Genomic DNA, 22361 nt, shown 5'->3' on the forward strand with positions numbered 1-22361 from the left:
CTCGCATGCAGTCACGGCGGAAGAGACAGCGAAGTTATTTGTAGAACACATTTTTAGGTTGCACGGGGTGCCATTGAGGGTGGTCTCAGACCGAGGAAAACAATTTACTTCCAGGTTCTGGAGGAAGCTCATGAGCTTACTGCAGGTGGAGGTCAACTTTTCGACTGCCCGGCACCCTGAAACCAACGGGCAGGCGGAAAGAGCAAACGGTGTCCTCCAGCAATACCTGAGGTGTTATGTCAATGACAGAGAGAATGACTGGGTAGAAAAGTTGGCGCTGGCGGAATTTGCCTACAACAATGCCGAGAATGTGTCCACAGGGATGAGCCCCTTCTTGGCTAATTATGGGTGTCATCCCAGGGCTTTCCCAGGGGGAGAAGGGGAGAGATGGAGCGTCCCGGCAGCCGAGCATTTTGTAGAAGAAATGGAAGCAATCCATCGTCAGCTCCAACTCAACTTAGAAAGGGCGAAGGAAGAATACAAGAGGCAGGCAGACAAGAACCGAAGGGAAGGTGAAACCATAAGGGTGGGAGATAGGGTGTGGCTGTCAACCCAAGGGTTGCCGTTCAAAGGAGGTTGTAAGAAATTAAGACCCAGGAGATTGGGTCCCTTTGAGGTCATTCAACAGGTCAACCCAGTGGCTTTCAGGCTCCGGTTACCCAACCACATGAAACTGCACCCAGTATTTCACAGGTCGTTACTGTCACCGTATGAGGGGGGACGAGAAGGGATGGCCACTCGGGGACCGGTCATAGAAGAAAGAGAATGCAGCAGCCATGTGGCAGAAATCCTCGACGCCAGGTGGAAGGGGGATCAGGTGGAGTATTTGGTAGCGTGGGAAGGAGAACCGGAGTCAGAAAACACTTGGGTAATGGCAGAAGATAACAATGACGAGGTATTGATAGAAACGTTCCATCAAAGGTTCCCAAGGAAACCTCAGCCTGTGGAGAGGTTCCGGAGGGAATACTTTGGGACCACCGATGATGAGGAGGAGTTGGAAGGATTCCCGGACTCGGAAGGGGAAGGGGAGATGGACTCTGAGGAGGAGGAGTACTTCGAGACCAGGAACCGCAACAGGTGGAGAGAAGTGTTCGAGACATCGGAAGATGAAGGAAGTTCATTCCGGGGTTTTGCCTACTCACCGCCCGTAGAGGAGGGGGCGAGAGGGGGTGAAGGGGGCCCTGGAGGGGAGGTGGATGTCAGGGAACTGCCATCGGAAGGAAGGGAGGTGAAAGGGCTCACACAGGTTGAGAGAGACTCAGCAGCTGAAGAGGGAACCAGTAGGGGGAGAGGAGCTGAGCTGAGGGAAAGTGAGCTGGAGGGATGGCTCAGAGACACTTCCAGCGAAAACAGTGGGGAGGCTTCAGGACCTCCTGTAGGGACACCCACTCCTCGCCGGAAACTGTCACGCAGAGAGTCCAGAAGACGTGTTTCCGTTAAGGAGCTTTTATGTTGGAAGCGATTCCGAAAGCAACCACTGTCGGAATCTGCTAGTGACTAGAGGAGCCATGTCTGAGGGGCTCCGTCACAGACAGAGGTTTGTGGACTTGAACAAACTCTGAGGGGATACGATTTTACGCACAAGCAGCTCATCATCCCATCACAGGTATATTTGCCCTTTGTTATATTTTAAACTTCTCATATTATAAACTGTATTTTATCAAAGTGGATCAGACCATTTGATATCCCTACCAGTGATAAAATTGCAGGTGTTGCTTCAATGAAGTACGGTAAGTTCCCAATTTTAGATCTATGATCTTTTCTGGGAAATATATATATATTTGGGGGGAGCCAGTATGATTTGATAACATTAAGCATTAAGGATAAGTTATGGATGACTTTTGAAGATCATAATGCTGGATAAAAATGTTGGCCATCCGCTTCATTCCATTTGTTCTGTTTCTGTTAAATATGAAACAAACAATGAAAATATAAGGTAACATGCATAGATTTTTGTGTTAAGCATGTATTGCATTTTAACTATGTTTTGTATTAACTATGATTTGTGTAGATACATCTTAATCGGCAACAGAATAGTCTTGAATCCACTGGATCCAGCTGCCTCCTCAATCCCCTGATAGTTCCCTGGATCTGCTGCCTTAAATATACCAGTCTCAAATTTGAGGCTCCCATTTCTTTCAGAGGTAAGGGACAGAATTATAAAATTGTCAGCAAGAGAAAAATAAACATGCAATCACAGCACCAGCTTCCTACCCTTGCCGGGCATGCTGGCAAAATTATGCACTGCTTAACTCCCCACAACCGCTTAGAATTGCAACAAATTCTTTCCCTGGCTAGATATTATTCAGTACATGGGTATGAGCATTCATTTATTATTTGTTAAAAACCAACAAAGCAGCTTACAAAAAAAGATAAAGCGCTCCCTCTGCGCTGTGGAGGCTTTGCATTGCTATCACTGAAGCCAAGGAGCCTGCATTCACCTCATAGGACGCACACACATTTCCACTTAATTTTGGGAGGGGGAAAAGTGTGTCATATAGAGCGAAAAATACGGTATTTGCACTCTGGTGTCATTGAGAAGGACATCATTCTACTTCTTTTTGGGTAGACATATTTGAACCAGGCCTAACCATCCAACTTCCTTTTCCCAGTCTGCTTTAAATCCATCCTATGCCCAACAAAACAATTACCCTCCCTACCTTTCCATTTTTCCTATCAGCTAAGGTCTTTTGGCCTATGCTTATCAGGCAGCAGAGTCCACTGAAAACCTCTGAGGCAATGGAGGTGGGCACCAAGTAGCTGACATTTGCTCAGCCCATGATGGAGGCAACACATAGTTGGGAAATCAGCTAATTTACCTGTTTTCCCTTTTTATTTCAATTTATCCAGACAACGCTATACACATTTCTGGTCATCAATTTGAAGCTCTTTTCTAATAGTAGAGGTCCTTGGAAGGGTATCAATCTACTACTTCTTCTTCTACAAATCAGCCTCAGATACTAAATATAAGAATTGCTAGGGGCAAAGGAGGCCAGTTGGGTGGGGAGAGGATTGGTTGGCTGGTACCTATTCTCCCCTCCCCTCGCATAGTTTATCCTTTAGTTTGTGACCTAAAGTCAACATAGATCAAGTTGTCCAGTAAATAGTTTTAAACTAACTGCAACACTTGACAAGAGCTATCTACAATGTGTACCTGCTTAATTCTGAGGGAGCCAAATATAATATGTATGTCCTCTGATCTTGGGGTCTCCTAGACCTCCTGCTACTTCCTCCAAGAGCAGAAAACGGCCACAAGCTCTACCATTCTCTGCAAGCTTCCCCTTTCACCCTGACATTCAAACTGCTGCCTCAGCACACCTAATAGCATTTTGGAGGATGAAAGCTATGGTGGGCATTGTCCCTCAGCTCAGCTGTCAAAGAAGCAGCAAACTTCATCACTCCTTCATCACTGTAAATCTTTGGGATGGAAACCATGAGACCATGAATGCATACTGCCCAACTATATCTTTTAAGCAGAATATCCTGGATTGACCGAAGCCTTTCTGGCTTCCAATCCCAATCCCACATGTCCCATTTTGCTCCCATGCTTTTGGCTGGGACCCAAAGGCAGGCGTTTTTGGGGCTCCCACACTGTGGCTCAAGTCAATTGTCTCACCCAATTGTGGGACCCAAAAAACAAACAAACAAACAAACAAACAAACAAACAAACAAACAGAAGCAAAGCCTATCTTGTCACTGTTCTCCTCCTTCCTTCCATCACAGCACTTGTGGATGGTGGCTTCTGGAAATAGGTCTATAGTACCAGAAGAGGAGGAAGCAGAAGATAGGACAGAGGAGGGAGGGTGGGTGAAGGAATACCAAGACTGGGGTGGTTGGTGCACCAAGAAGTATAGTGATGGGTAGGTAGAGAGTGCCAAGTTTGGGTGACTGGGGGAGTGGAGGAGCACAGATATGGGGCAGGGAGGATGGCATGTATGTGGGTGTCCCACTTTTCCCTCCTGGAATGTTGGAGTGTATGTAACTGATGATGGTGACTGGGAGGTGAGACATGGAAGGCAGTTCCTAGAGCTGACTCAGAATTAAACTCAGTTCTGCATAACTTTCCTTCTTGCTTATCATTTTGGTTGCTGCTGCCATCAACTAGGACAGTGCTGTTAGGGAGGGCCACAGCGGCTGGCATTTTACTCCGGAGCCGGGCCCAGGACAAAAGTCAACCAACGATGCTTTTCCATATCTTCCTTCTTTGGGCTGCCAGTAGCAGCTACAGGGATGGGCCAGGAGGAGGAGGAGGTTCTGAAGAGCTGCAATTGTTCCCAAGTTTAGTTCTTTCCATTTCACATGTTGCGCTTACACAGAGTGTTAATGATTGTGACGTCCTGTTGAAAGGACACGGTGGGTGCTACAAGGAGCTCTAGTCCTCTGCCACTCCTTGCAAATCATCATGGGATTTGCATACTTGCACATCCTTAAGCTTTCCTATAACTTTGTTTACAGAAGGACAGAGCAGCATCTAGTTCCTCTTGTTCCATATTGCCACACTTACTTTTCATGTCACAACGTGGAGCAGGTGACCAGCCATTTTTGGTGCACACGGCTTTAGCTTGTTGATTAGCAGGATCATATCCATTCTCACAGGAAAATGAAATTTCTTCACCTTCTATGTACTTCCGCCAAGTATGGGCATTGAATGTACCATGTGCAAGCTGTCTAGGAATATCACATTTTTCTAAAAGCAAAAAAGTAGATATGTTACATCATTGACAGACGCATATTTTGGCAATTGAAATACCATTATAACTCTTCTTTTTATACTTAGAGAATATATGTATTTTTAGGATTTTGTCTTTTAAAAATTTGCAGGCATTTGAAAGAAGGAATTAACAATGTGCTTGTTCTGAGGTGACAAGAACAAGACATTAATATGATTCAACCCACCCCTACTTCCATAGCCACCTGCCCAAATGCCAAGATCTTCCACTGATATCAGGGGGTGGTGATCACACAGAAATATTTTCCGTCAGCCCCCCCCCCACTTATGGAACACAATCGCCACTACCAAATGGGTCAGCCTGGTACTCAGCTTATTATATTTTTGGTGCCATATGAAAACATTTTCATATTAAATTTTAAAGTTTTCCACTCTGATTACTCACTGTCTAACCATGTTACACATTTTTCTTCCACATCTTTCGAAATAGGCATATTTTGTGTTTGCACATGGCCATTTCCATTTCTGATCAAAGTTGAGAATGCAAGGGAAATGTTAACTTACTGAAGCATTTTGGTTCTGGACTCCAGCCGAATTTGGTGCATGAACTTCTACCCCACGTTTCTTTATTTCTTGGTAGAAAACCATCACGGCAACGATAGTCAACTGTTTGTCCCACCCTTCTTGGAAAATAGTAGTCTTTCCAGCGTTCGTAGGAATCAGATAGTTGTCCATTCTCAATCCGAATATAGTCACAGTTCTTTGCTTTGGAGAAGATGAGAAAAAGGTTAAGCCAAACATAAATAAATCAGGATGTTCCACTTGCTATTTTCCTTGGCTGGCTGGTTTAATGGAGGTTGCACATTTGGCTCAAGTGTATCAGTGTCTGAATATTATCTGGGTTTCCTTCTTTGGTCTGTTTATGAAAACAGAAATAGATGACTGTGGCAGAAGATGCAGGTGGTCCCCAGACAAGGATGCAGGGTTACGGTGCAGGGAACTCTAATATTTTCGGATGCATTGAATGCTATCTGCTCATGTTTTGAAACTGCAAAGAGAAAGCTACTTACCACATATGGGTGGAGGAGACCACCCGGTCTCTGTACATGTGGAAGTGGCTTGGCGGCTCTGAAGCTGATACCCAGACTCACACTGTGTTTCGATTGTATCTTCATATTCATACTGAATCTGATTAGGCTGAAAGTTGCCATTTTCTACTTGTGGTGGGGAGCAGACAATTTCTATGAAGGAATGCAAGAAGGACATTTGGTCAACAACAGATCAAGCAACAAATTCTTTCCTTGGCTAGATATTATTCAGTACATTGGTAGGAGAATTCATTTATTATTTGTTAAAAACCAACAAATCTCAAAGCAGCTTACAAAAAAAGATAAAGCAATAAAATGATTGATAAGAAAGATTAGCAATAATTTAAAACTTAAACAGGAACAACAACCACTCAGTATCCTTCCATCTCTAACTTGAGTTACCAGTACCTTTGCATTCAGGATACACAACTGAATCTCCATTGCACTGGATTACAGAAACAGATTGCGAAGGATTTGTTGTAACCATGTAGCCCATTTTACAGGTGAACTCAACAGAACCACCACGTGGTACATAGATGTTTTCAGATATGTCTCCATCCAACTTCCTTTTAATTTCTATCTTCCGATTTTCCATTTCAGCCAAAGAGATTGCACAGGGTTCTGTGAGGAGAAAGAAAATAAATTCTGTTCATGAAGGCACCCAATATATATACAGTGGTGCCTCGCAAGACGAAAAGAATCCGTTCCGCGAGTCTCTTCGTCTTGCGGGTTTTTTCGTCTTGCGAAGCAAACCCATTAGCGGTTTAGCGGATTAGCGCTACAGTATTAGCAGCTTAGCGGGCTTAGCGGATCAGCTGATAAACGGCTTAGCGATCAGCTGTTAAGCGGCTTAACGATCAGCTGATAAGCGGCTTAGCGATCAGCAGTTAAGCGGCTTAGCCGATCAGCTGATAAGCGGTTTAGCGGCTTGGGAAAAAGGGGGGGAAAGGAAAAAAACCCCGCAGGAACTCGCAAGACATTTTCGTCTTGCGAAGCAAGCACATAGGAAATTCGTTTTGCGAAGCACCTCCAAAACGGAAAACCCTTTCGTCTAGCGGGCTTTCCGTCTTGCGAGGCATTCGTCTTGCGGGGCACCACTGTAGCTGCCATCCTACAGGCTGACAAGCCCATGGAAAGTCATCAGCTGCCATGGTTGAAGAGGAAGGATGAAAAACCAGACGCTTTCCTATTAGGAATTTTAGGTACAGAAATACCAATGAAGCAGAAAAGACTTTTTATGCACATGACAACAGCAGCACGGCTACTTTTGGACAGGAGATGGAAAGAAGATAAAGTCCCATCCAGAGAAGAATGGTTGATAAAGATGATGGACTACGCTGAAATGGCGAATATGACTGGGAAGATTAGAAACCAAGAAGACAGAAATTTTAATAAGGAATGGGGAAGAATTATAAATTACCTTGGAGAACACTGTAAAGAACTAAAAACTTTAGCAGGATTGTAACAAAACTTGTAATGTAACAAGTACTGTGGTAAAACATGGCATTTTAAGAAAAAAACTGAGAATAATATAAGATGCAGTTGAAAAAAGATTGACAGTGGGACCCATGGAGGGTGGAGGGAAGTCCAAAGATTAGATATGGGGTTGTAAATGTAAATTGTAAACTTGAATAAAAATATTTTAAAAAGAAGAAGAGGAAGGATGATCTTCCTGAGAAATCTTGCAGGCCCTACATCTCACGTGGCCTGGTGGAGTGTCAGGGAAAGGAGGGGTACCCCCTTTAAAATGGAATAACCATCATCTCACATAACCTTTTCCTTCTTCCTCATAGGGCAAAACTTTCCCACCCTCCAATCCTTCAGTTTAGAGGCTCCCACAGAGGCTTTTTGCAGTCACTGGTTTACACAGCCAGAAAAGATTTTTTCTCCCAACTACAGTTGGCCCTGGCTTGCTTAAAAGCAGTGCACTCAAAAAAAGATATGAATTAGGTATCTCCCATGCTTTATCTCACATCCTTTACCATGAATTTGCCCCATATGATTCAAACGTCACAGAGAACCGCTGTCTGTAATATTAATGAAACCGGAAGTCAGACAATACAAACAAACGACAGCAATGAATTTCCTTAAATGATATTCTAAACTCACTCATGCAAATAATATAAGCACTACCTTTGTTCTTACCTAAGCAAACAGGTGCTTTTGTCCAAGTCCCATTATCACAAAAAGTTCTGTTATCTCCTTCCAGAGAATAATATTTTTGGCATTTGAACTGAACTGAAGAGCCAGCCTTGTACTGCTTCTTTGATAAGGTAATAATGTCTCCATTCTCAATAGCAGGTGGGCGGCTACAGTTTTTCCCTCTTTCTGGTAAACAATAAAGCAATAAGAATGATGACTTAGTTCAGCAACCAAGGGCCAAGAGTGAAGAACAGCAAATACTCTCACTACCCTGGAATATTTATAGCAGGGGGGAAGTCACTTATGGCTCATGTGCAATAACATGGCCCGTAACTACCAAGGTCTGTTGGGGCTTTGACTGCACTAAAGAACTGTTGGGTTGAACCACCAAGACATTAATCTCATAACTGCAATTATGTGATTTGCTCAGAATCTGAAACATGCTAGTTCTTTTCCAGTATGTTTCATGGAACATGGCAGAAAATGTAGTACAAAGTGGTTGGGGAAATTAATCTTTTCTGTAGGTCATGCATGTTGGGAACGGTTTATCAAGGCTAATTTTTTTGGCCCAAACCAGGATTCCAAAGTAATTCACAAGAAACAATAACACAATTAACACAACTTTAAATGTTATGAACTACATCTAACAGCATGGGTTATGACATGTGTTAAGCATGACAACTCAGAGCTTTTTCCCCGGCCAGAACTGTGTTCCAGCATCTCTCAGGTGGGTTCCACTGCCTTTATGAGAGAAAAAGTGAGGTATTCATGGTGAGTTCCAGCACCTCTTTATCTAGAAAAATAGCACTGGATACACCGATCCTCATTGCCAGAGTGTCTGGGGCAGCCCAGTCATATGGAAGAGGTACAAATAATAATAACAAAACATTATGGACATGCCTCTGGTCCACATACATTCATACTAACTGGATACCCAGCACACGCAGGCCTATTTCTGATGCAACAGTCCTGGTCCAATCAAACCACAGTGCAGTGGACTGAAAACAACCACTACAGCCTTGTCTCCATGTGCTTATAGCAGGATACAACCAATTCTGTGGAGGGGGAGGGGTGGTGAAAATTTGTGAAGAAATGAGGAAGGCAGCCTTGGAACCTGTGGAACCAGTCAAAATGGAAAGTGTGGTGCCTACAAACCCTTCGGATATTTGAGTATCTGTTGAGCAATTTTTCAAGATGAACAATGTCTTTACCAGAGATACACGAGGGCAAATCCATGTGCCCATCAAGACACTTCCTGTCCATAGGCACCGTGAGGACATGCCCTTCCCTGCACTGGAACTGCAACATGTGATTATGTTGAATCAGTTGTGTCCGTACTCGGTTCCCAGACAGAAGCAGGTTTTTGGCCTCTAGTTGTTGTTTTGTGACAATACAAGGTGCTGAAAGACAAAAAGGTGGTGATGGGGACACAAGTCAGGGATAATCACTGGTGCTCATTTCTTCGTGTGCCCTATTCCGTTTGCCCTCTTTGTACTCTAAGGATTGGCTCACATTTGCCATTGTCTTCAGGGAGGGTGGCCATATCTTGATGAGCAAAGGAGAGGACAGCCATGGCTGCTGCCGTCCCAAGCTGGGGAAAGAGGCATGTTCCTCTTTTTCCATCTCGGGCTGGCAGCAACCGTGGCATGCGGAGCCTCATCCAGGAAAGCAAAAACATTCAAGGAGGGTGCAAAACAGGCTGGTGAGGGGCACAGCTGATGAAGGACTATTATCTAGGGAGAATACCGAGGCTCGGTTAGAGAGGCTGAAAAGACCATATTTGTCTCCTGGAGATGAGATTCTCACACTCTGCCTTCATGTTTCCAGCCTGCAAACACAGCTTTGCATGGAGAGAAGCTATCAAAGGTCCTGTTGGACAAGCCACAGTCTAATTTGAAGGTTGTAGTATTCAAAGAGGAGATGGCCTCTTACCCAAGCATTTTGGGGGTGGTGTCCACTTTTGTCCACTGCATGTTATCCACTCGGAGCCTTCCAATACAAATCCAGGGTTGCAGTTGTATTGCACTCTGTCACTTTCAACGTAAGCGGCCTTCTCACCACTTCTTATTTCCCCAAAATCAATGTCAGGTGGTTCTTCGCACACTGCAATCATATGTACCATCAAAACCAACTTAATAATAGTAATAATAATAATAATAATAATGATAAAGATTGTAGTAAACTTCTTAAATCAAATACAAGCCAACATTACCAACACTTTCCAAAGATATATTTTAAATTTAGTAAATTCTTTTTCCTAACATTTTTTGGATGGTAATTCATTAATTTCTATCAGTCAATTTGTGAATGGAATTACAAGGGATCAAATTAATGAACTTCTATTTATTGGACTCCTGATTATGTTAACCATACAGAAAAGGATGGTCATAACTGGAATGATCCATGTAGTAATATATCAGCTTCTTCAGCCAGTTAAGCAAAAAAAGCACCTAAAGGGTTAGTGCAATCACAAAGGCATGGATATTATTGCTACATTAAGCATAGTTGATTCCAACACCATCCTAATCCTCAAAGAATCTACCACTATCTTTTATTTTTTTTAAAATCAATTTTATTAAAGGTTTCCAACCTAACATAGCATAAAATCCCAACTAAACTAAAGAGAATAATGGAAAACAATATAGCATAAGAACAACTAAATACAAAAAGAAAACATATTAATAATCATCATATACATATGATGTGAATAATCATCACATACATATAATCCTCATAAGATACAAAATTAAAAATATATCTATGTAGCCCTGGGTCACCCTTTCATCTTGATTTTCACAGATACAGAGAGTTGAATCCCCCCACCTGAGAGAATTCCACTGCTACTATCAATTGCTCCTTCAGTCACTTCAACACAACGTTGCTTCTTCAATTAGCTGAGCAAAGACACTCTAACATTTATGTGCATGTAAGGGTGAAGGTGAAATATTCTGTCATTAATTAGTTAATATTAAAACCTTATTACATTGTTAGTGAAGTGTCTCTGGTAAACCTTCGAGAACTGCCAACACAAATGGACCAAAAAAATCACAGGTTAATACATAAAACAGTGCTGAATTAACTTACATCTTTCCACACCTGCTGAGTGCAAATATTTCTATTATTAATACTACAGTGACCATTTACCTTGGCAAAAGGTTGCCCTTTTCCACCATCACTCACCATTTTGGGAAGTACAGCATGTCCGCAGAAGAAATGGAAGAAGATAGACCAGCAAGTTCTTCATAGCAGTGCTTGTTGCTCACCTTCTTCTAATTTTTCTAATGACTGACCTTGTAAAAGTCACTTTTGGTTTCACCAGTGGTTCATGGCTCTGTGTTCATGAGAAGAGGAAGAATTACTGGAACGGGGAACATGAACTCTTTAACCCAGCAATGCATGTTTGCAGAAGGTGGGTCAGTTTTATGTTGCAATTCTGGCAACAGTGGTTGAAGCACTGGCCCAGCCTTTGGTATAGCCCTGGCAATGAGCCCAAAGAAGAAAGAGTCCTTCTTGCAAGTGTTGAAAAATTTTGGGCAAGCCCTTTTAGCCATCTGTTAAGCTAGTAAGGGATAAATTCAATTCACTTTGCATTTAAAGCCAAATATATCCAATTCTCATTTCACAAAACAACACAAGAACCAAAACACAGTTGTCCTTCAAAACTCATACAATTTTGTGAGGTGGTTCTCCAATCAAACTGAATACAAAAATGCATCTTTTAGGGCAAGTATGCAGGAAATGAACTGGTGAAAATAACATGCAAAATGCATTATATCAGCAGAAATTGCTGGCGAAAGAATGTGTGCCTTAGCCAGTACGCCATACAAAAAGGTATTCATTAGGAGACACTGGGGTTAAAATCTTCCTGTTCTCCTGAAAATATTATGGCAACAATAGGGTAGATTTGATTTTCTTAATTTAAAAATGTTATACTCTGCAGGAGTGCCATCTTGACCTCAGGTTTGCATGTGCCCGTCGCCACACATGGATATGCGATGTCACACGCACGCACCTGCACATACTGCATGTGATTTTACACAGCCAGTGAGGCACACTTTCTGCAGAGAGGGACTCGGACTCAGAGGCAGAGGCAGAGAGACTCTGCCTCTGCGACTGAGCCCTACCCCTCAGAAAAGGATGCCTCACTTTCTGGCACAGGAGAACGGATCCGAACGTCTTCTTTCCCTGCCGGTTTTTTCCATTGACTTTGTGGGTGCCGGACTCCCACAATTATATTATTGTGGGTGCCTGAGCACCCACAGTCCCCTGGATTTGGCTCCTGTGCTACTCTGCCTTTCCTCTGGAAAGCCCACAAGGCAGCTAGCAACAAGAATGAAACCCTGAGTTATCAATGTAAAGCAAATTTTACAATGGCTGGATCTACACTGACCTTTGCCCCCATATTAGAACGATATTAGAGATGTCATTTGAAAATGCCTCAGGGCCCAGCCTAACACTCTGCAGATTATTTCCCTTTAAAACCAAATTTAATCTCAATATTAGTACTTGCTGGTAAGAGATGTAGCTGTTTCATTCACATCTCTTCAACTCCACCTGGTGGAACATGAAGCATTTTTAAAAAAACGTGAATTAGTATTTGCTGCACCGTGGAGGCTGCTGCTCTTGAAACTATCAGTTTTATCACATTTTTAAGCCTTAAGAATATAGTTTTGCAAGTCTTGATTAAAAAACAGTAGTACTTTATTGACTGCACACATACTGGAAAAGGGAAATAATCACATTATATATGTGGATTTATTATATGGTGTCTTCCAGTTGTTTTCAACATGCATATAATACATAACGTGATTTTTCCAGTTCTGAAGATGTTGCAGTAAACAGGCCCACTGCAAAGTAAAACCTGTCTCTGGTGTTATATTTATAATAATTCACACACCTTCAGGTCAATTGACACAACCATTTGGCACCAATTTAGAGTGAATTGGAGAAATTCAGATTTTTGCTGAAATTGTGACCCCAGGGCTTAGGGATTTTCTCCAAAAGAATCTTTTTCTGCTGGTTAAGTTGTCAAGGGCTGATTTCTTTTCCTGTGATAAAAGCCTTCTGTTTTGACCGCCAAACCTTTCAGGGGAGCATTTGCAAACGTTTGGCACCATTTTTGAGTGAATTGCCGAAAGTCAGATTTTTTCTCAAATTGTGATCCCGGGGCTTAGGGATTTTTTCAAAAGAATCTTTTTCTGCCGGTTAAGTTGTTGAGGGCTGATTTCTTGTCCTGTGATAAATAGTCTTCTGTGTCCACCGCCAAACCTTTCAGGGGAGCATTTCCAAACGTTTGGCCCCGTTTTTGAGTGAATTGCTGAAAGTCAGATTTTTGCTGAAATTCTGACCCCGGGGCTTAGGGATTTTTTCAAAAGAATCCTTTTCCGCCGGTTAAGTAGTCGAGGGCTGATTTCTTGTCCTGTGATAAAAAGCCTTCTGTTTTGACCGCCAAACCTTTCAGGGGAGCATTTGCAAACGTTTGGCACCATTTTTGAGTGAATTGCCGAAAGTCAGTTTTTTTCTCAAATTGTGACCCCGGGGCTTAGGGATTTTTTCAAAAGAACAGGGGTAGATAACCTAAGGCCCATGGGCCACAAGCGGCCCACAGGGGTCGTTTAACTGGCCCACGAGCCACCCGCGAACCAAGCCGCACGCTCGGCGAGTCCCCCCACACTGCGCTAAAGCAGTGCAGTGCAGCGCACTGTGGGGACTCGCTTCTGCGGCACTGAAAATCACACCTGCGCATGCAGGAGTGTGTGTGTGTGTTTAATTGAATTTGTTATTAGATATTATAAACCAAATGATGGTAAGAGAGCTTTCTAAACAGTTTACAAAAATATACAACAGAATATTAAAATGATTGATAAAACACAGTTAAAAGCAGGCATTTAAGAGTATTCAACAGATGATTAAAGTCAGCAGTGGTTATAAGGAAGTAAATTGCATGCAGCTTCTACGTGTTCAGATGGGCTGGCCCTAACGAAAATGTTTTGAGCCGGAAAGATTACAGTGAGATCACTTGCCTGGTGTCAATCGGCAAGGAGCTCCAAAGTGTGGGTGCTGGAAGGCCTGGGAAAATTGTGGGGAGGGAACAGGTTTTTTCAGGTTTTTTCCAAAGCCTTTTGTTTTTCCAGGAAAAAATTGGGGGGGGGGGTGGAATAGTGTGTGGAATATCCAAACTATATCAAACTATTTTTTTCAATTTTTCTGGAAAAAAATGGTTTTGGTAAAAACCGGGGGGAAACCTTTCCCTCCCCCCATTTTTTCCAGTTTTTTTCCAGGCCTTCCCATCTCTATTCCTACCTGAAGTTCTAGTTCTACCATTCTGGTGAAACTAACTTTTTTTTTTTAGTGTTGGTTCCACACTAATGCCACAATCCTATGCACATTTTTCCAGGACTAAGTCCTGCTGGGGCTTTCTGAGTGGATATGTATAGGACTGTGTTATAGGTTATAGGTTAGTAGTATTTTAGTTAATAATGACTTAGGTTAGTAAATGATTTAAGTTGTTAGGGACTTGTTAATAACCTCTATTTTTTCACACTGATTTCATTGGGCCCCAAGTACAATTGAGTTAGATCCAACCCATAAGGAATCTGGCAACATCCAACTTCCCTGGTAAAAAAAATTGTCAGCCACCTACACAACTTACCATTTGGGGAAGGACAAGATGTCAGAAGAAGAAATGGAATAAGAAAGACCAGCCAGCTCTTCATATTATTTCAGGAAGCTTGCAATGCTCCGTACCACAAAATTTTCACTTTCAGCTGTCAACATATTCCAATGATCTGCAAATATCTTTTTCCTCTCTTTGGAACCACCAATTATTTTCTTTAGCCCTTTGCCATGTTTTAAAACTGCTTTTTGTGTTTGATAGACCAATCTGAAAAGAGCAAGAATTAGGGGAACGTGCAAGGTACTTTTGAACCCAACTCAGTTTATTTACACACGACCTGTGAGTTCTCTGATGCAATCCTGGCAGCAACAAAATATTTCTCTGTCTTTGGTTTCAACAGTTATTTTCTTTTCCTCTGTTATCATAGTTTATTTCATGCTGCTTTGTTTGTTTGCTTGTTTGTTTTTGTCTCACAGCGCAACCTGTCAAGAGGAAGAATTACAGAAATGCCTGACACAGTTGAATTTTTAAAACAATTAGGATTATTTGCAAAAGGTCTGTGAGTGTTGCAATTCTGACAGTAAACCAAAAGGGTAAAGTCCACTCATTAGTTGTTGACCAGAATGATTCTGCCAGCCTTGTTCTTGCACCTCTAAGAGCAGCTTGCTGTGAAGAAATCAGAGTATGAAAATGCTTGGGTGTGGGGCGGTATAGGGAATTCATGTTAACTATGACCATATGTTTAATAGCAGCATGGCATGCATGCTGCTTTTACAAAGTACGGCTTCTGTGGCTAGTTGGAAAGGTTGTTAGAAATTGTGAGGCACAATCCAAATGAATGAAGTCTGCTTAACTTCATTGGTCCAATGGATTTAAGAGCACCTCACCACTCTTGAGTTGTGGACACCATGTGAAACGAAATTTGTCAAAGTTGTTGCTGAAAAATAACCACGTTTACCATAAAAAAACACTTGTTCTGGTGAACTTCAACACCCACACTGATGCTACCTAGTCAAGAGCAGCGGAGGACTTCAAGGCCGCCACAGTAACCATGGGGCTGTCTCAATACATCATGGACTCCAAACATGTTGTCGGTCAGGCCTTTAGGCCAGTATCTCCTGCAGAATTGATAGGTCACTCCCTGCTTGGGTTTGGGATTGACAATGGCTTTAATCCCATGGGGTGGGAGACCTCCATGATCTGTCCATGGAGACTTATGCAATGTGATGCAGTCTTGCATGCTTTGGGGTATTTTCTAGGGGCATGACTAGAGGGACATCAATACAATTGCTGCAAAACACACTCCCTAGCACTGGAGACCCTGCTGGGCTCCTTGCTTTTCCAGAGAGCTGTGGGCAATGAAACAGGCTGGAGGATGGCTGGAGTGCAAATGGCAGAAGTCTTATAGCAAGTATGACCAATCCCAGATACACACACAGCATTGCACTTGCATGATGGCACTGAAGAAAGTTTACCTTTCTGGCACCATTGCACCCTTGGGCAGTGGTTTAAGAGTGCCTACTTAGAATTTGGAGGGTGGGTGGGTGCCCCCTGCCTTGCCCCTTCCATTGTCTGGCCCCAAGATCTTCCACGTGTGGGTGGACGGTGCTTGCCAAATTCCTGCATATAAAGGCTGATGCAATACCTACTACTATCAGAAGAGGATTAAGCTGTCAAATTCAAAAAACGACACTTCATGTGATTTCATTTTGCTCAGCGTGTGTGGGGGCTCTCTGGCACATGGTCCAATATTTTACTGCCAGAGGATTTACCGTATTTTTTGCTCTATAAGACTCACTTTTTCCCTCATAAAAAGTAAGGGGAAATGTGTGTGCATCTTATGGAGCGAATGCTGCCTGCGCAGCTATCCCAGAAGCCAGAACAGCAAGAGGGATTGCTGCTTTCACTGCGCAGCGATCCCTCTTGCTGTTCTGGCTTCTGAGATTCAGAATATTTTTTTTCTTGTTTTCCTCCTCCAAAAACTAGGTGCGTCTTGTGGTCTGGTGCGTCTTATAGAGCAAAGAATATGGTAATGTGGCTATTTACTCTAATCCACACCCATCTGTCCATTAACTGGCATCACTTGTTGGTGGCAGCAGGTGGGTGGGTGGGTTCAATTCTGTATTGGCTGCAGGCGCCTGGGTGTCAGGGACTGAGAAGAGGAGGGATGGTGGAGACCGCCTCCCTTTCCTGATCCTTCTAGGGAGGAGGACGAGGAAGACAGTATAGATTTACAACAAGGGGTTGAGGCAGGTCGCAGCTCAGAGGTAGATGAGGAGGAAAGTTGGGAAATCATGGGAGAGCCAGAGCAACACCTGGCTGACACATCATTTGAAAGCATTCCAGACCCCCCCATCTCCCAGAACCTGGTGAGCCTTAGAACTAGGAGAGCAAAGAGCTCAAAGACAAAAGGCACTTAGCAGCACCCATAGAAGTGATGAATGAGGAAGTAGGAGAGACTAGGGTGGAGATTCACTCAGGACAATGCCATTATTCAAGAGGCAGGGTTCTATAGCCTTTCTCTGTAATATTGAAATAAAAAAGGATGGTAAGAAACTTTTCCTTGTCTTTATACTTTCCTGGGCAACTGGCCAGGAGCTGCTGACAGCATCCTGACATTGGGTTTAGCAGGGATTTAACCCCTGGTTGAGAACTGAAGAGTATGGGGGCAGAGTCAAAGGCTCCTCACTTTGGCTACGCACTCTTCTTCTAAGCACCTATCAAATGAGGCTGATCCATGTATTTAAAAAAAAGGTTCCCCACTCTTGTTATTCAGTTTTCTTCTTCTGGTCATCAATAATGTGCCACACGGAAATTCTGTGATGATATCACACTGTTTTCTTTTACCAGGGATGTACTGACAGAAGGTTCAAGTTCACAACAGCCATGCTTCCCCTAGAATGGTTTCAAGCCAGAGAGAATAATCTCCAGGCATGCCTCTCTCATTTTGGTTGGTGCAGAAATATCCAAAAGAGGTTCATGGTCTTTCACTAGCCAACACTAGAATGAGAGCTAAGCTCTACTAACTGGCTTAAGTCAAAGGGCTTGACTTTATTTCAGCTGTTATTGCTTGTCCAGTGAAACCTCGGTTCTCAAACAAAATCCATTCCGGAAGCCCGTTCAGCTTCTGAAACGTTCGAAAACCGAGGCGCAGCTTCCCATTGGTTGCAAGAACTTCTTGCACTCAGCAGAAGCCGCATCACACGTTTGAGTTCCGAAAAACGTTAGAAAACGGAAGCATTTACTTCCGGGTTTTCGGCATTCGAGAACCGAAATGTAGGACATTGGAGGCATTCAGGAACTGAGGTTCCACTGTATTCTGGTTACTCACTCTGCATTATTTTTGCTGTTTGCAGTCTATGGGCTGGATTCAACTAAATAGTTCACCTAGCGGGAGCCAGCACTACTAATCCTGCTAGAGCGGGGGGGGGGAGAGATCCACCTAGAAAGCCGAAATGCTTCTGCTGATGTAATGAGTTTCAGGAATAAGCACTGCAACAAAGAATTTTGAAAGAAACTGCAAGCTTCTTAAGAAATGAGTAAGCGACTAGTTGCTGTTCCTCAATTTGTAACATTTTCGACACTGTAGGACATTCTGCAATGATGTACTTTATACTTTCCCCAGACGAATAAGGTTAGTTTACACCCCTATTTGCACTTGTTTCCTAATAAATATTCCATGTTGACATTTCTTAATATTATTAAAATGCATTTGGTTGAAATAATCTATTCTACAACAGACAGACTGGGGCTCACCTTAAAAAAATGTTAATTTATTACTGAAAGCATGCTTAAGACAGCTTTAAACACAAAAGATGAAGCAGAACTGAATAATTTAATTTAATCACATTTTTTAAAAAAATAATAATTAAATGAACACAATCATACAATAGCACATAATAAAGCAACAGGAGGAATATCTTAAAAGCAGACTTACATAATCAACAAGTAAAACTTTTGGAGAGACATTCTGTCTGTCCCCCACCTATCTAATAAAAATCCATTAAGTACCTCTGAGTAGATATGCATTGGAACTGCATTGCTAGGGTCTAGACCAGAGCTTTCCAAACTGTGTGTTGCAACAGTTTAGTGTGTTGGCTGCAGTGTGTAGTTGTGTCGCGTGAATGCTCCCTGCGCTCCTCCCAGGGCTGGAAAGCGGTTAGTTTAACCTCTGCTAGATTTGCACAGTTGAATTAAAGGTAAAAGGTAAAGGGACCCCTGACCATTAGGTCCAGTCATGACCGACTCTGGGGTTGCGGCGCTCATCTCGCTTTACTGGCCGAGGGAGCCGGCGTACAGCTTCCGGGTCATGTGGCCAGCATGACAAAGCCGCTTCTGGCGAACCAGAGCAGTGCACGGAAACACAGTTTACCTTCCCACTGGAGTTTACCTATTTATCTACTTGCACTTTGAGGTGCTTTCGAACTGCTAGGTTGGCAGGAGCTGGGACCGAGCAACGGGAGCTCACCCTGTCACAGGGATTCGAACCGCCGACCTTCTGATCGGCAAGTCCTAGGCTATGTGGTTTAACCCACAGTGCCACCCGCGTCCCAACAGTTGAATTACCACGTCACAAAATGTTGCATGTCTAAAATGTGTGTCACCAACATTAAAAGTCTGGGAGGTCTAGACAGGATCCAGCAAAGTGCTTCAACTAGTGTAATTTGTGCTTGCTTGATGGAGCTTCTCCACCCTCCCCTTTCCCTGCATGCCTACCATCTGTTCTGGAGGGTTGGGGGCACGTTTAGGGGACAGGCAGGGCCAGAAGAGTGAGGGGAAGTTCCATTTTGTCACTGAAACTCCATGCACTAGTGGAAGTGCTTTGCTGGGAACAGTATGCAAAATGTTCGTAGCAGCAGCAGCTCATCTAATGTCAGGTTTCGGGGAATCAGCTTCCTCCCCCGTGGCCGTAAATGAGCAGATCAAATGAAAAGAATTCGTACCAGTTAGTTTCTTTAATAAACACAGCGAAGGACAAAAGAAAGCGTCAACCCAAAATGGTGGTGCTCCCAATTAATCTTACACCCCCTCCGTCCCTATTAATCGACGTCAGTCCTTGTAATCTGAGCTCGTAACCTATATGCTTTCTGTTCTGCTACCTTATCAGCTCTTCTTGTCCTTGAGCTGGGCGGAGGAATGCTAGTGTGGTGTAGTGGTTAAGAGTGGTAGTCTCGTAATCTGGGGAACCGGGTTCGATTCCCCGCTCCTCCACATGCAGCTATTGGGTGACCTTGGGCCAGTCACACTTCTTTGAAGTCTCACAGAGTGTTTGTTGTGGGCGAGGAAGGGAAAGGAGAATGTTAGCCGCTTTGAGACTCCTTTGGGTAGTGATAAAGCGGGATATCAGATCCAAACTCTTCTTCTTCCCAGAGACTGTGAATCTGTTAACTCTCTCTTCTAGTGTTTCTTCTCAGGGCCGTCTTACACATAGGTGCTAGGGATGTGGGGCACCCAGGTGCTGGGCTCTCAGGGGTGCCAGGCTGAGAGTCTGGGGCCTGAGAGTTGAGTCCGGGGAGGAGCCTGCCTGTTGGTTGGAGCACAGAGGCAGGCTCTTCTGCTGCGGGCAGCTCTGCGCCGTGAGTTCAGGAGTGACCTGACGCTGAGGCAGCCAGCTGGCTCCGCCCTCCTGCATGCCAGGGATTGGGCAACCGGGGGGGGGGGGCGGATCTGTGCACCCTGGCACCGCATATGCTTAAGACAGCCCTGTTTCTTCTGCTAGCTGTTCCCCATCCAGTATTTCCCAGCTTCTGCCTTCTGAACTATGCCCCTCTGCAAACCACTGCTCCAAATCTATATTGTCCTCCTGTTCCTGGGAAGATTCAGGATCAAGATTGGAAGCAGGGGGAGGGGTGGCTTCCACCATTCCTCCTCAGTGCAGCCCTCCTCAGCATGGTCCCTGACATCTAATAGGATGCAGCCACAGCAAAAGCTTCCCAGCATTGCTGCTGCTGCTTACTGGGAGGTGCAAAATGGCAGCAAGATTAGAGATGCAGAGCTGCATCGGCTGAGCTTATCTGGGGCTCCTGCTGATGCACCCTTTTTTGCCAAATTGCACTGCAAAAGTTAGAGTGTGCATTAGATCAGATGGCGCATTTTACATTCGCCAGCAAATACCGTATTTTCCCCTCTATAACACGCAGATTTTTTCTCCTAAAAAGTAAGGGGCAATGTGTGCGCGTGTTATTGAGCGAATGTGTGGTCCCTGGAGCCGACAGGGGCGAGTGAGAAGGGAAGCCTTGAAAAGAGGAAGCTGCTGCTTTCCTGCATTCTGCCTCAGGGTCTTACTGCCCACCCGCTTCTGTTTGTTACTGTGTTTGCTCAAACGGAACAAAGAGCAGAGAAAACCCCTCCCCTCCAGGCAAGCAGAGGGGAAAGCAGAGCGTCCTTCCTTCTAATTCCTCTCCGTGCTCAGGTGCTGCAACATGCAGGTGGGGGGGGGGGAGAGAGAGCTGGCTGGCTTGGGTGGGTGCGTGGGGGGAACTTTTGCCTTCCTTTCCTCCCTCCAGTAAAATCCCTCTCCTGCATTCTTAGCCAGCTGCTTCTCCGCACACCCCTCTCGGTGCTCCTTGTCCCTCCTATGTTTTTCCTTCTCTCCCCACTTAAAACGTGGTTACAAAGCACGGATCCACATGGATCCTCAGGATCTTTGCATTGGATCACCCCAAATTCACCATCAGATCACATAGCAATGATCTGATGCAAAAACAGGGCTGCAGTGGTGCAAAAACGTGGTTACAAAGCACGGATCCACATGGATCCTCGGGATCTTTGCATAGGGTCACCCCAAATTCACCATCAGATCACATAGCATGTCCATGGCTACAGCCTGCACCAAAAAAATCACACACCCACTGTTGCCTGGGGCTGCAATGGTGCAAAAACGTGGTTACAAAGCACAGATCCACATGGATTCTCAGGATCTTTGCATTGGGCTACCCCAAACTCACCGTCAAATCACATGTCTGTGGCCACAGCATGAAGCACAAAAATGATACATCCACTGTTTCATTCAGAATTTTTTTTTCTTGTTTTCCTCCTCTAAAAACTATGTGCGTGTTATGGTCAGGTGCGTGTTATTGAGCGAAAAATACGGTACTTCTTTGGTTTTGAAAATTGAGGTGTGCATTAGATTCAATGGCACATTAGATTTGTGTAAATACGGTAATAATAATAATCCATTCAAATCAAGTATATACTGTATGTCAATAGCCATGAAACAAGTCCCCAGTTTAGGCTCAGTGTGATATTTTGTGAATAATTACGATTCATCTGGGTTCACATTTCCACTCAAGCGTGTGAAGCATCACCAGAGATGGAAGATTGTAACTGAAATGAAATAAATGGTTTATTGATACACACCAGAGAATACAGAAATGATAATGTGAGCAATGGTTACATAAATGGGAACATAAATGTGAATCACTCTGTACGGTGTAAAAAAAGAAGGCAATGCAATGTGAATAATGAGATATAGCCAATTAATTCTGTTTCAAGTAGATCTACTGAAATTAATTGATATGGCCAACATAGGTCCATTAATTTTAATGTGTCTACTTTGAGTATGACCAATTGACAAAATCACAATCGGCAAGTATGCACACACCCCACTTTGCTTTCTCTCTGTATATATCTATATATCCATAGATATATGGATCCATATATATCCATATATATATAGATATATAGATATACAATGGTACCTTGGGTTCTGGAGGTCCATTCTTAACCTGAAACTGTTCATAACCTGAGGTACACTTTAACTAATGGAGCCTCCCGCTGCCGCCGCGCCACCGCGTGATTTCTGTTCTCATCCTGAAGCAAAGTTCTTAACCTGAGGTACTATTTC

General features: G+C 43.7%; 2 protein-coding genes across 2 annotated transcripts; both read right to left on the reverse strand.

The window, feature by feature from the left end:
- Positions 1 to 1730: 1730 nt before the first annotated feature.
- On the reverse strand, positions 1731 to 5534 carry LOC308479547 (complement factor H-related protein 3-like; the record flags this gene model as incomplete). Its single annotated transcript, XM_081010250.1, has 4 exons — positions 1731 to 1902; positions 4505 to 4687; positions 5234 to 5434; positions 5531 to 5534. The coding sequence occupies 4 exons, from the start codon at positions 5532 to 5534 to the stop codon at positions 1883 to 1885; spliced, it is 408 nt and encodes a 135-aa protein (XP_080866376.1). The 3' UTR covers positions 1731 to 1882.
- Positions 5535 to 5716: 182 nt separating this feature from the next.
- LOC308478948 (coagulation factor XIII B chain-like) lies at positions 5717 to 14798 on the reverse strand. Its single transcript, XM_081009144.1, has 7 exons — positions 14552 to 14798; positions 11080 to 11230; positions 9832 to 10002; positions 9111 to 9299; positions 7903 to 8085; positions 6166 to 6378; positions 5717 to 5910 (listed from the first exon to the last, which is right to left on the reverse strand). Exons 2-7 carry the CDS (start codon positions 11141 to 11143, stop codon positions 5732 to 5734), a joined length of 999 nt encoding a protein of 332 aa, XP_080865270.1. The 5' UTR covers positions 11144 to 11230; positions 14552 to 14798; the 3' UTR covers positions 5717 to 5731.
- Positions 14799 to 22361: the final 7563 nt, after the last annotated feature.

Source organism: Podarcis pityusensis, assembly GCF_964106645.2.
Source record: "Podarcis pityusensis genome assembly, chromosome: 6".
NCBI classification, from domain to species: domain Eukaryota; kingdom Metazoa; phylum Chordata; class Lepidosauria; order Squamata; family Lacertidae; genus Podarcis; species Podarcis pityusensis.